At 42.5% G+C, this 14,611-nt stretch overlaps 1 protein-coding gene across 1 annotated transcript in view; it reads right to left on the bottom strand.

The window, feature by feature from the left end:
* Positions 1–3,255: 3,255 nt before the first annotated feature.
* Positions 3,256–14,611, bottom strand: part of lqfR (clathrin interactor lqfR) — a 55,688-nt gene continuing 44,332 nt past the window's right edge. The window contains exons 2-6 of the mRNA XM_065219368.1: positions 7,928–8,129; positions 7,504–7,861; positions 7,344–7,437; positions 6,520–7,283; positions 3,256–6,076 (exon numbers count right to left, since the gene is read on the bottom strand). Of these exons, the coding sequence (XP_065075440.1) occupies positions 3,288–6,076; positions 6,520–7,283; positions 7,344–7,437; positions 7,504–7,861; positions 7,928–8,129 (4,207 nt within the window). The 3' untranslated portion in view covers positions 3,256–3,287. The remainder of the gene's footprint in view (positions 6,077–6,519; positions 7,284–7,343; positions 7,438–7,503; positions 7,862–7,927; positions 8,130–14,611) is intronic.

Genomic DNA, 14,611 nt, shown 5'->3' on the forward strand with positions numbered 1-14,611 from the left:
TAAATAATTAATAACTTTTTCCTGTCTCGTTTTACATAGAAACGATCTTAAGCAATGTTGTAGCTGAGAAAATTTTATATAAGAATGGCTATCGAACTGTTTCGCAGCTCAATATGGAAAAAGACTAGAAGGCAATGAACAAAAAGTTGAGATTTCCCATAGTAATTTACATGTAAACTTCAAATGGCTTGTGCGAAGTCTGTTTCTAACCAAATGAGTTGTAACTTTGGGAGGCTAATCAGGACCCGATTTGAAACCATTTAAGCACTGTGGAGCGAAAAAGTCAAATTTTGCATCAGTCTAGTGCCCACACATCATTTGTTCATCGATTTCAAATCCGCATGTGACACAATCGATCGAGATCAGCTATGGCAGAATATGCACGAGTACGGATTTTCGGATAAACTGACGCGATTGGTCAAGGCGACGATGGATCGAGTGATGTGCGTTGTTCGAGTCCCTTTGAATCTCGAAGGGGGTTACGGCAAGGTGATGGACTTTGGTGTCTGCTATTCAACATCGCGTTAGTAGAAGGTGTGATCAGAATAGCTGGGATAGACACTAGTGGCACGATCTACAGGAAGTCCATCCAGCTTCTTGGCTTCGTCGATGACATCGACATCATGGCACGGAACTTTGAGACGATGGCGGAAACGTACATCAGACTGACGGCTGAAGCTAGGCGGATTGGACTTGCCATCAACGCATCAAAGACAAAATACATGAAAGGAAGAGGTTCTAGGGAAGACAATGTTAGCCTCCCACCCCGAGTCCAGATTGACGGTGACGAAATCGAGGTGGTCGATGAGTTCGTGTATTTGGGCTCACTGGTGACCGCCGAAAATGATACCAGAAGAGAAATTCAAAATTCAAAGACGCATTATGGCAGGGAATCGTGCCTACTTTGGACTCCGGAGGACGCTCCGGTCGAATAAAATTCGCCGCCGCACGAAGTTGACTGTCTTAAAGACGCTGATTATACCGGTGGTCCTCTACGGCCACGAGATCTGAACTATGCTCGTATTGTCGAACGGAAGGTGTTGCGTACCATCTACGGTGGAGTGCAGATGGATGACGGAACGTGGAGGAGGCGAATGAACCACAAATCGCACCAGTTGCTGGGAGAACCATCCATCGTCCACATTGCAAAAATTGTGCTACTACGGTGGGCTGGGCACGTCGTAAGAATGCCGCACGACGACCCAGTGAAAATGGTTCTAGACAGCGACCCAACAGGAACAAGAAGAAGAGGCGCGCAGCGGGCAAGTTGGATCGACCAAGTAAAAGGGGACCTGCGGACGACTTCTTGGGACAGCAGAGGACAACAAGGCCTTAGCCTTATGGGTAAGGTAAGGTAAGGCAAGTTGAGTATCAAATGGACTTGTGCCTAATCGTATTTTATAAAATGCTATGTACGCGTCCGGGAAGCAAAAAAATAGTTGTTCCATAAATTTGATGCTTGCAGATAATTTTGCTGATATAATGTATTGTGATTCAAATAGTTCCTTGGAGGTTTTTTGATTGTGGGCTTTGTATTATGAAGAGTGCTACGATCCATGTTGTGTTGGTGTTGCCATGGTTATTGTATTTGGTGAGCTTGTTCCAGTTAAAATCAATCCGTTTGTTTCCTGCCGGTATAACCTCGATCGCGCGTGATCTATTTTGCGAATTTAGATAGAATGTCAAGGGGTAAGTCACTCTGCCACCTTGTGACTGTGCTGATAGTGTTTCTTGTGTGTTTTTGGGTGTTTCTGTGTCGACGCTGAAAATGACAGATCCCTCTGCGAGTGTGATCGTAGTTGTTTATTGGCGTTGACGGGGACTCTGTAGCTCTTTACTCCTATGGAATAATTCAATAAGCAAACATCAGACTGTGCGAGATACATGGTGGACTGTGTACTATCCTTTCACTGCAACGAAAATTCCCATAAGAAACTGTCAATCTTTGCAAGAAGAGACGATGTTTTGACGGTGCCATCATCGCCAATTATACGGAACAAATTATTGGGGAAAACGGGTTCAACGGCAGCTGGGGAGCGGTTCTTTGTAGATCATAACAATCAAAAAACTACATTTGAAGACCCACGACCTGGTGCACTGAAGGGTAGAAAAGCAATCTACGGAGTTCTACGAGCCTACGAACGGTTCTTCTGATGGAAGCTCAGTCAACTCCAGCACTCCGCGTGACCCGAAAAACTTGGTTTGAAGACTCCTACCACCAACTCAGGCACCTACCAGCTTACGAACAACGACGAAGGCTGTACATCGTCTTCCGAGGGGAAGAAGTTCTGGATTACGGTGGCGTTTCTCGAGAATGGTTCGCATGAGGTGCTCAATCCAATGTACTGTCTGTTAGAGTATGCCCCCAAAAACAGATGCAGTCTACAAATCAATCCTGCCAGCTACGTTAATCCAGATCACTTGCATTATTTTTTAATTTGAACACTAGCTGATATCCTGGCTCATATAAATAAACCAATCGTTCTAAATATTTTCAAATTTGACAGGTTAGATTGGTTTGTTTCGAGGGGTGCGACACATCTAAATCTCGATTTTAAAAGGTCGAAAAATCACACATTAGCGAATCAATCTACGAAAAATCTTTTCTCATCTCTTGCATCTAAGCCCATCTACTCGCATCGATCTCCACCTTTTTTGCAGGAAATCTTAAAAATCATAATTAATCGAAAAGTTTGTAAGACACCGAATATGAATTTCTTTTTTAGTTTCTGAGGCTTGAGAACTCGACATCCTGTTAGGCCAGATAGCCTATCACCAAAAACCAAATAAAAATGCACCCCTCCCTTCCGATCACGTCTTTATATCTGATCAACTCATTGCCAGGGCAAGTCCCGAAGTCACGAAATCACAAAAGCGGCATCCATGACAGATACAGTCGATTTTGAGAGGAAGCTCACTTTCTGTTTGGTTAGATGTTAGAATTGCAGATAGGATGATATCCATAAGGAACCATGCACTTATTACGTAAGTTTTTTTTTAAAGCAAAGGGAGGCAGGGAATCTCACGAAATTACGAATAATAACTCGAAGAATACAGAACATGTTAATGTTCGATGTTAGATCTTACTAAGCCAGCTGGGATAGACAAATATTACGTACTAAGTGCATGGTCCCTAAGGTACGCATGGCCTAGTTTCGGGTATTAACGAACAACACAAAATCGTGAGCAATCAAGAACTTGAACTTATGTGTATTAGTAATTCCTAAATGTTTTCAACGGCCTAAATCTAAGAACTATGACACTCTCCTTAAATCTACCATTTCCCATCAATCTTCCGCCAGCGCACCGTAGCACATCACCAGCACGTTGCGGGCAAATTCCCGACACTCCTCATTCGACTCTCCCCTCACCACACTTCCCTGCACGCACTCCTCCAGCCACTGCTTCAGGTCCACCAAATCCACGTAGAAATCCTGCCGGAGAATCGCCTTCGGAAGCGCCAGGAAAATCGACGATAGCACCTGCAACACCGACAGTCGCACCTTCGGTTCCTCGCTGAACCGCAACATCACGCTCAAATTCATCAACTCTCGGCCGAACTTCCTCGCTATCGGACAATTCTCGGCACATATCATCAGTATCGATAGAGTTTGTAGGAACGTCGTCAGCAGTAGATTGTCAGCATCGTATTGAAATTTGAGATTGGCTGTGAATAGAAACTGCTTCGATCCGAATCCCCGCAGCAGGGGAAAGAAGAACCACCCGGCTACTTCGGAGAAGCGATTCATCGTTGGCGGTTTGCTGCTCGCAGACTGGATAGGGCGGGAGCTGAATCTACGTGTTTTACCGGCGATGCGTTCGCGAACGATCCGTTCCGCAAGCTGACGCTTGCGAAGGAGTTCGTTTTCCTCGTGGAATTTTAGGTCCAGAGCGTTCTTCGGCGGGGGTGACGCACTCGGGTTGGGTGGGTTAACTTGGCTCTGTTGGGATTGGGGTTCGGCGGAGGCTAGATTCGAAAGGACCTTTGCAGTTTGAGCCAGGATGTCCAGCATGAGAATGCGACGGTTTAGGGAGTACTTGCTGAGATCGGAGTGGAACTCTCGGCAGATATATTCGGCGCACTCCTTGGGGTAAGTGGTGCAAATGGCAATCAGAGATGAGAATTTAAGTTCCTGGTAATTTTCCATGTATACGCGGGCTTCCAAGGGGAGTAGGATTTGCAGCAGGTCGAGGGCCAGCTTGATGTCATTGTTGGACAATTGCTGCGCGATTAAATCCGGTGCAGCTGCCATGGCCAGTTCGAATCGGACCGGAGCTTGCTGGTCCGAGTTGTCCAGGAGTATCTCGCGAAGATCGAGAAGGTACTTTGGCCGCAGTTGCTCCTCGTCAATGTTGGTGTCGTGGGACATGTCATACGGTTCCAGGTCGTCGTCGGAATCCAGCGCCGAATCGTCGCTGTCCGATAGTTTACGCTCTCTGAGGGGAGGTTTGATATCCGAGGATTTCAGCGATAGAAGTTCAACTTCGGTAAGCGGAGGTTCCGATGGCTTTGAAAGGGAACTGCTGTAGATGGATATTTCGGGGGTTTCAGTTGCAAACAATTTTTCAACGAGTTGATCAAGCGGTTCGTCCTCGGAGCTGATGACACTTTGAGACAATTCATCTTCGGTAAATCTACAACGGTTCTTGAAATTCCTCAAACTTGCAACCAACTGCAGTGTGGCCGAATCGAATCCTTCGTAGTCAAATTTGAGCTTGTTTTCTTCATCGACATCCTGTGCATCGAAATAGCCAAGGATCACCTCGGATACAATCATTCCAACGCATCTCAACTCCTTAACGGGTGATTCCAGATGACATTTCAAGCCACCGAAAAGCAATCTCCGAAATTCACGAATCTCCACCGTGTTCAGTTTCCCATGCTTTGAGAGATTCAGATAGGTCATAGCCAAGAGCAACTGCTTGGATAGGTACAGGTGCTGTTCGAAGGATGTCTTCTGGATACCGGTTCGGCTGGACCAGACCGTTACCAGCTCCAGGGTCAGCGCTTTCAGTTCACTAGCGGAAACCCTCGCCAACAGGTACATCAGATTCTCCACCATCGAATCCTGCGGGAAGCTACTGAATAGGGGAATCTTCTTCGTTAGGACGTACTTCCAATCGCCGTTGAAATCATGCGCTCTCAGTAAATTGAATAAATCAATTCCCTCGCGAAGAGCGATTCGGGCCAGTGTTTCCACAGCGGGACGTGATAGGTCGGCACAAATCGCTGCGATAAGAGTCTTTTGTTGATAACCGTTGGACTGCGCCCAAGCGGCGAGGATACGCAACGAGAGCTGTAAATGATGCGACCGCTTATCGTTGTTGAAGTAATCGACGATAAGCTTGCTGAAGAGTTTAGACAGGAATGTCGTTTCGTAGGTGAGATACGTATTATGTAGGTGGGTAATCTGAGCCACTGAATTGATAGCTCTCAGCATCTGTTGGAGTAGAATCTGGGACAATCGTTCCGGTAGAAAGATGTCAGGGGTTTCCCGTTGGAGTACATTGGCGACCTTATTCGGGATGCTGGTTAAAGTTTGAATCAGTTGCTCGGATTTCGTCCATCGAGTGTACTTCGTTAAGCCGTCGTCTTCCGCCTTCAGACTCAATTCAACGAAGCACCCGGTCAGGTAGTCACAATCCTGTACTAATCTAGTCAATAGAAAAGGGAATACTTCTCTGTTCCGACCGAGCTTATCCGCTGCGGTTAGCATGGCCAGGCTCTCGGCGATGAAAACGTGATTATAATCGAGCCCGAAAATCCTCCAAATTCGGTTATCCACTTGGGGAACTTTTCCCGGAAATTGTCCATCAAACCGCTCGACCAACTGTTCCAGCAAATCCGGAAACTCATCCGAGGCAAATGTTGCCCAATCAATCGATCGTTGATCGTCGTCGAGCCTCAGCAGCTGCTCCGGAGTTCTCGGTCCCGGCAGGCATTCCAGCAACACATCCAACTTGCTTCGAATCGCATTCAGCTGCTCTTCGGAACGAATTTTTTCAACACTCTGCAGCAGTTCCAACAGATCCCGGATGGATTCCTGCAGCTTCAATCCCTCGCCATGGTGCGACACTGAAATGGGACAAGTGCAAATGCACACATTTTTCCCACTGGTATTATACTGTGTCACTGTGAGTGTGTTTTTTGTATCACTTAGACTTAAATTACTAAACGGACCGGGACAGATGAATTTGACTCGGTATCGCAAAACAAAAAAAGAAACACGAAACAAGCGCGCGGAAATTTATGTTTTACTCAAGCTGGCATAGATTGATTTTGTGATTGGCCTTCCGAAGAGTTCTTCTGCACTGAACTGAAGAAGAAGACCCACAGCTAGCGGTTTCTGGTGAACCCTTTCGAGGCCTAGTCAAGAAGTCTTTCGGAAAAACGTTCTATCTAAGTCCCTCGATCGTCTCGAAAGGGCCCAACCTAATCATGCATTAATCCCGATGAAAAACACTTTCAAGGCAAATCAAATAATTCCAAATCAAAGGTAAAGTACACAATTCACTCACCATTGGTGCTTCCTCCCAAGCTCAATCCACTCATATCGGATAGCAAATCATTTGCCGCCGCTGCCGGTTGCTGCTGCTGCTGATGTGCCATTCCAAACAGATTCATACCGGCAGTCGCTGGTGCGGCTGATGTGGCACTTGGATTCAGTCCAAAGAATATGTCGCTGGAAGCGGCAGCGACTGGAGCAGGCACCGGTGCCGAGCTGAATGCCGCAAAATCGGCAAATTCATTGCTAACAGGCTTCGGTGTCGGTTTTCCAAAAGCAGACTCGAAATCTCCAAACTCTGGACCGCCCGTAACGCCGCCAGAAGGGCCGGAATCATCGGCCCGTGGATTAAAGTCGTCGAAATCGTCCTTGGCGGGACTTCCCTCCGAGGGCGGCGCCGGCGGACAGGTTCTGAACAGGTCGTCCAGAATTTCATTGCTCTGCTGCTGCTGTTTCCCGCTGGTGGTGGCGTCTGACGTGCTGATGATCTCTTCGGCGTGGGTGTTTCTGTGGGTCGGCGAGTTGATGCCTAGATCGGCGGATTTGCCGAAATTCTTCGCCGCTCCCATATCGATCTTCTTGGCGGGCTTGGCCGCTGCGGCGGCGGCTGCTTTCACCGCAGCGGCTGCCGCCGCCGGAGATTTGATGTTCAGATTGATCTTCTTCTCGGCCACCGCCGCTGATGATGACGATCCAGCGCCGCTGGCGGAATGTGTCGAAAGGGAGGAGGATGGTTGTCTCGTGGCAGGACTCTTTGAGCGTTCCTTGTCGTAATATCTACAATCAATTAGGAAATAAGCTTTACAAGGCCATACGGGGGTAGGGCATTTATCGTACCTGTTGGCGTGGGTTCCATTCGATTCCGTATCGGAATCCTCCCGTTCTCCATCGTACTGATAGTCATACTCGTAGCGATCCTTGCCTTCGTTATCTGAAAAAAAAAATAATATCTCGATCAACAAACGTTTCAATGCGAACCCTAAAATGCAACACTTACACCCCCGCTCGTCCGTCCTTCGGTCCCAGCTATCCCGATAGCCACCGTACTCACTGCCACCGCCTCCGCCGGCACCACTACCGCCGTAGCGCATACCACCCATCGCATCCGAGCTCATGCCGATGTACTTGTCCTTATTCTTCTTTGCCTTTTTCCGCTCATCCCGTAGTTTGTCATCGTCCTGGATGAAGTCGATCAACTCACGAACCTTGTGCCGCACGTTAATGCCCTGGTCCTTGCCGTTTTCGTCCATGAAGGTGTAATTCTCCAACGACCGCAGGTCGTAGATGTGTTCCCGCGAGGAGGTCACCACTCGTTCCGACCCGTTCCGTACCAGGTAGTTTAGCAGGAGTAAACTCTGAAATTGTAACATTCCAATCAGCAATCTGCGGTTGGAGATACTGCGAACTGTAGACGGACATACCTTGTAGGTTCGCCTCCAGTTGGTTTTATTGTCCTGTAGCATCCTCTTCCACAGCATCGACATCACCTCCGGGAAGTGTTCGTAGGTGAAGGTCGCATGGGCCAGCTCCTGCATGAGCGGCCCCGTTGGACCCCACGGTTCATCGTTGGTTGCTTCGCGTACTTTGCCTTCGATTTCTGTGTAGTTCATCACGACGTTGGTCCTGCGGAAGAAGAGACCGAAATGGGAAACGGTTTTAAATATTTGTATGAATAGTGATAAACAGCCCAACCACATTGACATGCACTACTAGTGTATACACTATAGAAAGGGAATGTTTCCACTAGGGGCGCGGACGATGAACGCCAAACAAAGGAGGTGCTAAAAAGGCAATAAATTTAGATTGCTTTTGTATTTTCGGTCGATGAACGGATGAAGACGACAATGGTAAGAAACAGGTCGAGCTTGCATAGGAACATAATCGCCTTCGAAGGGCCTATAAACGCATATCAGTCACATCCTATGGGACAGTTATGCGATTATGGGCAGTAAAGTTCTTGGAATGGGTGATTCGATGCAGTTGAATTGGACGCACGACATGTTGGATCTGAGTCTGCACAACTCCTCTAATCGACATATTATTTTCTAATCGATCTAGATAGGTGGGAGTCACACAGAAACGAAGAAGGCGATGATGAAGTGTAAATAAACACTGGAGATGCCAATGGGTTGCAAATGTCGCCTCGGTTCAAGATGTTTTCAGGCGCAAATTGATTGAACAAATACGGTGTGGAAGATGTGCTGCAGAAAACGGGGTGACATAAAATCCTTCTTTAACTTCTAGCACATTTTTGTTGACGGACTGGCTATTTGCAGGAGTTTAGGCTAATTCTGTGAGTTCAATCACTTTGTAGACCTGATACAGTAGGGGATAGTCGATGTTAAAGGCCTTGGTTGAGGACTGACGGTACTCATGGTGGGTCGTGTTTGATTGTGTGGTTTGGTGGTTTTGATGCGGAGGAAGCAGCCGTTTTAAAACGCAATAGAATTCGGTCGAGATAGCTTAAAAGATGTGCAATATTTGTACGCTCGTAAAACCGTCACGTCAGTCGTAGTTTACTTTGTGAAGTAAGGGGCACGGTAGCCTAAAAATGTGGAAGTTTTATGGATTCTGTTCTCGTCTTACGTAAGGACCAAATCGAAACAACGAACGTCACGTAAAAGAAGAATTCGGTGAGGAGGAGTGAGTGTGTTGTCAAGACAAATTTCAGGAGGATTTCAATATCATTAAGGTTGTGAACCATTTGCCGAGTTAAATTTAACTCGAAATTAGAAGTGACATTTCGAAAGTTATTTTCTATGTTCGAAAATCCCTGTGCTGCCGATCGACCAGTTTTCGAGAAGAACTTAGCCAAGGTTGTCCAAATTTAACTTCTTGTCAGAAGCAACCACGCTCGGATGGCAGGGTTAATCGATAACTTAATTAATTAATTAATTTATCTTTATTAGGGAGGCTTTAGTCAATCGATAACTTTCCATCTGTCAAATTTGAACCAAAAGTTAAAATAATCCACGAAATGGTTCAGAGCCTAAGGGATTTCTATAGAATTTTAAAAGAGAATTTCAAGAAAGAAAACTAAGCGAACTTGTGAGAAATATTGAATGCATATTTAATTAGAAGAACTTTTACTGTTGTACAACTACAACTGGTGTGTTTCTCAAAACAATAGAAACCAAAATTTATTATAAAATCTAGAAATTTCTTCGTCTTTCTAAGTTGCTGCAATTTTTCCATAAGCATATGAAACTTTCTAGAAGAAGAACATCTCAAAAACAATGTTTTCGTGGTGTGCTTAGAGTTTCGAATAGAACTTGTTGAATATTAATAGCCGTTATTTTTTATGGTATCATGACGAGTTGGTTGAATTCCTGCGACCGGTCAGTCAGACAAGTCATTGCAGCTAAGTTTAATGATTATTTCGTAGATAGCGTTTCATTGATTAATCAATCTATTGAATTGGTCGATGAACCTGACGAAATAAAACAGTCTCTGGAGAAGATAATGTTAATGCTATAGTTATTCAAGATTGCTTTCATGTCATTAGCCACATCTTGCTGGACCTTATTAATGAATCATTACAAACTGGACATGTGCCACAAATTTGGAAGGAATCCTTAGTTGTCCCTATTCAAAAAGTTGCTGGAACGATTAAAGCCGAAGAGTTTCGTCCCATGTTGCACACATTAGAGAAAATTTTAAAACTTGTTGTTAAAGGCCAGCAGTTGGAGTATTTAAATAGTAATAGTTTGTTGATAGCAGAACAGTCGGGATATCGGGAAGGTCATTGCTGTGAAACCGCGTTGAATTTGATTTTAGTGAAGTGGAAAAATAGCTTGGAGTGTAAAGATACGATTGTTGCTGTTTTTTTGGATCTTAAACGCGCTTTTGAAACAATGTCTAGGCCCTTATTGTTAAGATCAATCAAGCGCTTCGGAATTACGAGTACTGCATACCAATGGTTTGAAAGCTATTTGTCTGACAGAACTCAACGGACTGTTTTTAATGATTCTGTTTCCAGTCCCGTGGGGAATAACCTTGGAGTGCCCCAGGGAAGTGTATTAGGGCCCCTGTTATTTATTATGTATATTAATGACTTGCGACGTGTTTTACGATTTTGCGACATTAATCTTTTTGCAGATGATACTGTGTTATTCATTGCAGCTAAGGATTTAGATGATGCCGTTTTACACTTGAATGAAGATTTGCGTTCTCTAAGTAGATGGTTGAAGTATAAGCAGTTAAAATTGAATACAAGTAAAACTAAATTTATGGTAATTTCGCGGAATCGAGTAAATGAGAACGTCTCTGTTGTAATTGATGATGAGACTATTGATCGCGTTTGGGAGATTAAAAATCTTGGCGTGATTATTGATGACACACTTAAGTTCAACTCTCACATTGACAATGTCATCAAGAAAATTGCCAAGAAGTATGGAATTCTATGTCGACTGAAAAACGATTTAACTATTGCCAGTAAAATATAGCTATACAAATCAATCATCTCTCCTCATCTTGACTTTTGCCCTTCCATTTTATTTCTGGCCAATGCAACACAAATATCGAGATTACAGCGCTTGCAGAATCAGGGTGTCTACTCAATCCAAGGAATCAAATTCCCTGAGTTTTCCAGGTTTTTCCAGGTGCATACAAATTATACACACTATTATTTTATCTTTTTATCCATCTGGAATCCCTTTATGTACTTATTGACTTATGTTATTTTCGATTGTTCAAACTTGGGCGTTGGTACTTATAAGTCGGCACGGCAAAAAAGTTATTGAATATTACAGTAGATCAGATGCACATATCACACTTCCTTTTTTCTACCGAGCTCGGCTGTGCAAATCTCGGCAAAAAAAGGTTTAACTGAGATTCAGCTAAGCATTATCCGCGACTCAGCAATCAAACGTCACTGTTGCTGAGATCTCAGTGAAACTTTTTTTTGCAGAGATTTGCACAGCCGAGCTCGGTAGAAAAAAACTAAATGTGTAGGTTGTTTAATATTAATTTGAACAATTTATGTTTAGTAAATGCACTATTAGTGGAGGTACGTTAGTACAATGTACTTCCATAGCGGCTTAGGGAGACTCTATAAGCCACCATAGGAACACATTGCACTAAAGTACCTCCACTATTGGTGCATTTATCCTACACATAATTTGCGAAAAGAAATTATTTCCATGTGTGTAATATTATATTTGGTTTTTGCAATCACATTAGTTATTCATACAGTAGCATGCATTACGTCAATCAATATTACATTCTTTTTTGGTATTTGTGTAGTATTTTTCTAATTCAAGAATATAAATACAAGTAAGAAACCTGTCTATACTATTTCGATAAAACGATATATCAAAATTTGATAACAATATGCTTTCAAAAACAAAATATCATTTTGATAATATGTTTGAGTCCAACTCTGTTTGGAAGATCAAGACAGAATAAATCATGGTTTCACATGTCTAAAATCTCTTAAGGTCCGTTTAGACTATCTGATTTCTTGGTCTGATTTTGACCGCCGCCATAATGAAAAATCTGCTCGAATTTACTTTCGACACACTTTGTCGAATCCCCCTGTTTGCTGGTGTTTACATTGCTTGCACATGTCGAAAGAATTGTCAATTTAGATTTCAAAACAAAACTGTATCAGGAATCAAAAGTAAATATTTCCATCATGAATTACCGGAAAATTGCTCTAGTTTCGGCAGACGTATTTGCTTTTATTATTTTAAATAAAATGAGAAAGAGAAGGTGAACTTTGTGGAGTAGGAAATGGTTGCTCAGGAGGAACACCGGCAGGGATCTGGCTCATCTTGTCCATCAAGAGCTGCGATATGAAGATGAAAATGAATTTCAAAACTCAAAACGCCAGGATGTCGATACCAACTTTAGACAAGCTAGTGGGAAAAGTTCTCACTAGATATACATGATTCCTTGAGTTCTGAAAATTTCTGTTAATAACTCAATTCTGCAAGGTCTTCAAACCTTCTGACGTCCCTGAAGTTTTGTTTCTGTTCTTCGGTAAAATTTAAACGTTCTACAGACTTTTCTTAAGGTCTATGGACTTCTCTTAAGGTCTATTCCCAAGATCTACAAAAAAAACTTGAGGCTCAATAAATTTCTCAGTAGATCTGCAAACTTCTCTCGGGTTACCCTGAAGATTACCTAATGTTGTCAAAATTTATCTGAAAATATTTGAGCTTCTTTGAAGTTTTAAATGTCTCTCTCAAGATCTACAAATTTTCCTGAAATCGTGTAAATATTTTTTTTAATCGCCGAACTTGTCTGAAGTTATGCGAATTTCCCTGAAATTCCACTATAATTAAAAATTGATTTGAAATTATTTTTGCTTGCTTGAAGTTTTGAATATTTCTTTGGCCATTTATCTGAAGATCTACGACCTCTCTTGTGATTTTGTTTTTATGAATTTCTGTTAATAACTTTTAATTTGTTTGTAGTTCTGTTCTCAAGATCTACGAACTACTCTGAAGCTCAACAAATTTCTCAGTAGATCTTCGACCCTCTCTGAACCTCAAAAAAAAAATTCTATGTAGGCTCTCAGAACTGCTGTCTGGTATGCTTATTCTTATACAATACATGCTTCGTATGCTTCCTTTTGACGGTTGCCAGTCTCTCTTTTTCGGCTGTTTCCTTTTTACGACGATTTTGATCCTCCACATACAAATCAGCGAAGAGCGAGCGTGACAAGACTCTCTGAATGAACTTGTCTCGTTCGCACACGTTGTCTTAGATGCTTGTCAAGTTCAGTGTCCTTAAGAAACGTTTCGAGAAACTGAACGAAAAACTTCTTTTGAATTACGAATGAAGTGATAATTGGAAAATTCCCTGAGTGGAACCAAAATTCCCTGAATATTCCAGGTTTTTCCAGAAAAAATAAAATTCCCTGTAAATTCCCGGTTTTTCAGGTTTTTCCAGGCAGTAGACACCCTGAGAATAAAATAATGCGTTTGATTTTGAGATGTAATAGATTCACTTCCTCAACTTTGATGTTAGACGCCTTACAATGGTTGTCGGTTTATTTTTAAAGTAGTTAACGGTTTTCTGCCTCGATATTTGTGTGATCGAATTGAAAGAGGAAGTGACTTTCATAGATATAATACTAGAAACGCGGTTGAAATAAGAACACCACATTTCTTGACTTGTGCTTCACAAAATTCATTATATTATGAAGGAATAAATGTTTTCAATTCGATGCCTAGATATATCAAACGTTCAGCAACACTTACAGAATTTAAAAGACACTGCATTTCAGACGTTAAAACTGTCTTTTGAACAGTTATCCAGTGATTATTTTTTTTAAATGAATTGACAAATTATGTATCTTGACGAAGTTATCTCTAACGGATTATTTTATATGGATAGCTGTCATAACAAATTTTTAATAATTATTGTAGCACTGCAAATAATAGATTAATTAAAAAAAAAGTAGTCTACAAAGGTTTGAGCCTCGCGCGCGTATTACGGATATAGAGGACTGAATTTAACATTTGATAATAAAAATGCAATTTTGAAGCTTATTTGAAAGATACCTTGAGTTAGTAGTAAGTTTTCTGGAAAATCTTAGGGGTTCGTGAGCATTCCTGACATTGCTGAAAATTATGATAGCATCAGATTGCGGGGTTGCTAGTGTAATAGGATGCTTTGTTGATTGTTCATTAACTCTTGATTGCTTGTAATACTTATGAATATTTTAGGTGGACGAACTAAGAGCTGGACGCCTGAGCTTTTCCACATTTATATCGCTGTGAAGCAACTGTAAACTCTAGAGGGAATTTATAACTGTAACTGAAACCAGTTCGATTTTGTTTGCCAACCTGGTTAAAATGTCATATTTAATTATCTTAAAGATAAATCGTCCAGCTCAAACCTTTGTAGGGGTAAGAGGTGGGACCATCATCATCTTTCTTGATTGATTTGAAAATTTTAAAATTTTCGTCTACGACCGAAAGGCAAACTTTGTATTTTTATATTATCACAACGACATTTTGTTTTTGAGTCAACAAATGGGCTGAGAACTCAAAATTGAGATCCACCTTTTTTTATTTATTGTTGAGTCAATGTTTCTCAAATTCGCAAATCACAACTACTCATGATTTGATGTTTCAAAAGTAGTTCCGTTTGAC

Source organism: Ochlerotatus camptorhynchus, unplaced genomic scaffold (genome assembly GCF_037179485.1).
Source record: "Ochlerotatus camptorhynchus isolate MF236.1 unplaced genomic scaffold, CSIRO-AGI_Acam_v1.1 ptg000103l, whole genome shotgun sequence".
Lineage (NCBI taxonomy): Eukaryota > Metazoa > Arthropoda > Insecta > Diptera > Culicidae > Ochlerotatus > Ochlerotatus camptorhynchus.